This window comes from Temnothorax curvispinosus, unplaced genomic scaffold (assembly GCF_003070985.1).
Source record: "Temnothorax curvispinosus isolate PA1 unplaced genomic scaffold, ASM307098v1 QBEX01002460.1, whole genome shotgun sequence".
Taxonomy (NCBI): Eukaryota; Metazoa; Arthropoda; class Insecta; order Hymenoptera; family Formicidae; genus Temnothorax; species Temnothorax curvispinosus.
This window is the reverse complement of record NW_020212240.1, coordinates 1-1,513: the sequence shown is the minus strand read 5'-3', so window position 1 is coordinate 1,513 and position 1,513 is coordinate 1. Positions and strand designations below refer to the sequence as shown.

General features: G+C 48.0%; 1 protein-coding gene across 1 annotated transcript in view; it reads left to right on the top strand.

The window, feature by feature from the left end:
* Window positions 1–1,490, top strand: part of LOC112451723 — a gene marked incomplete at its 3' end in the record, with an annotated part of 4,840 nt that extends 3,350 nt beyond the window's left edge. Inside the window, exon 4 of the mRNA XM_025011545.1 lies at window positions 6–1,490. Within this exon, the coding sequence (XP_024867313.1) occupies window positions 6–1,490 (1,485 nt within the window). The remainder of the gene's footprint in view (window positions 1–5) is intronic.
* Between the last annotated feature and the right edge of the window lie 23 nt (window positions 1,491–1,513).

Here is a 1,513-nt window from a genome sequence, read left to right as displayed (position 1 = left end):
TTAAGCGGCTCACCATTCCGCGACTTGAGCTTACTGCAGCTCTCCTCCTAGCGCGATTAATAGCAAAAGTGGTAAAAGCTCTCGAGTTGTTCGAAGCACTGGTATTCTGTTGGTCAGATTCAGAGGCAACGATTAAGTGGATAACTGCTAACCCATCGCGCTGGAAGGATTTTGTTAGGAATCGCGTGTCTGCCATACAAGAACTTTTGCCCAATGGATCGTGGCGTTTCGTACCGGGCAAACAAAACCCCGCTGATCTTGCAACACGAGGCCTAAAAGCGGATAAACTGTTCCACCTTGACCTTTGGTGGAAGGGACCAACATGGTTATCCGAATCGCAAGCTTCTTGGCCTTACACGGAATACAGATCGACATCAGACATAGATATGGAGGAGCGTCCTGGTTATGTTATGATTGCTTTAGTAAGTCTGCCTCCATACTGGGAGCTATTACGCAAGTATTCCTCTCTTACTAGATTACCGCGTGTCACTGCTACGTGTCGCCGATTTGTAAACTGCTTGCGTAAAGTACCTCAGTCTTCTCCTTCTAATTATCCATTAACTCCAATTGAGATCCAGCAAAGCCGTGATTTATGGGTGCGAATTGTACAACAAACATGGTTCCACGAGGAGATACGACTCTTAGTTAAAGGAGAGCAGTTACCGAAGTCAAATTCCTTGAATCGACTCACTCCATTTATCGACCGGGACGGTCTGCTTCGAGTAGGTGGCCGTCTTCATTTTGCCCAGATTAATATGGAAGCCAAGCACCCGCTTATTCTACCTAGGAGGTCACCATTGACCACGCTCGTCATTGAAGATACTCACAGAAGATCACTTCACGGAGGCACCCAAGTGACTTTGAGCCTCCTGCGTGAGAATTTCTGGATAATTGGCGGAAGGGCGCCAATACGATCCCACATATTAAGATGCGGACGTTGTGTTCGGTACCGCGGCATTCGAGCAAAACAAATGATGGGCCAACTTCCCTCCGTAAGAGTGAACCCAGCGCGGCCCTTCTCCCATTCAGGCCTCGACTATGCCGGACCCGTGACGTTGAAGACGTGGAGAGGGCAGGCAGCAAAGTCCTACAAGGGCTACTTGGCTATATTCGTCTGTCTCGCAACATCTGCCGTACACATCGAAGTAGTTACGGATTATACTACAGAAGCGTTTATAGCTGCCTACAAACGCTTTAACGGTAGACGAGGTATATGCTCCATCTTGTGGAGTGACTGCGGTACAAATTTTATGGGAGCCAACGCTGAGTTGAAACGTCTATTTCAACAATCCTCTCACGAACTTGGTGACATCGCCTCCCTTCTGGCTAATGACGGTACCGAGTGGAGGTTCAACCCTCCATGTGCTCCTCATTTCGGTGGAAAATGGGAAGCGGCTGTGAAATCAGTTAAATTTCACCCTAAACGAGTCCTAGGGGAGAAAGTCCTTACCTATGAGGAGATGACTACTATCACTATACAGATTGAGGCCGTATTAAACTCTCGACCTCTTTG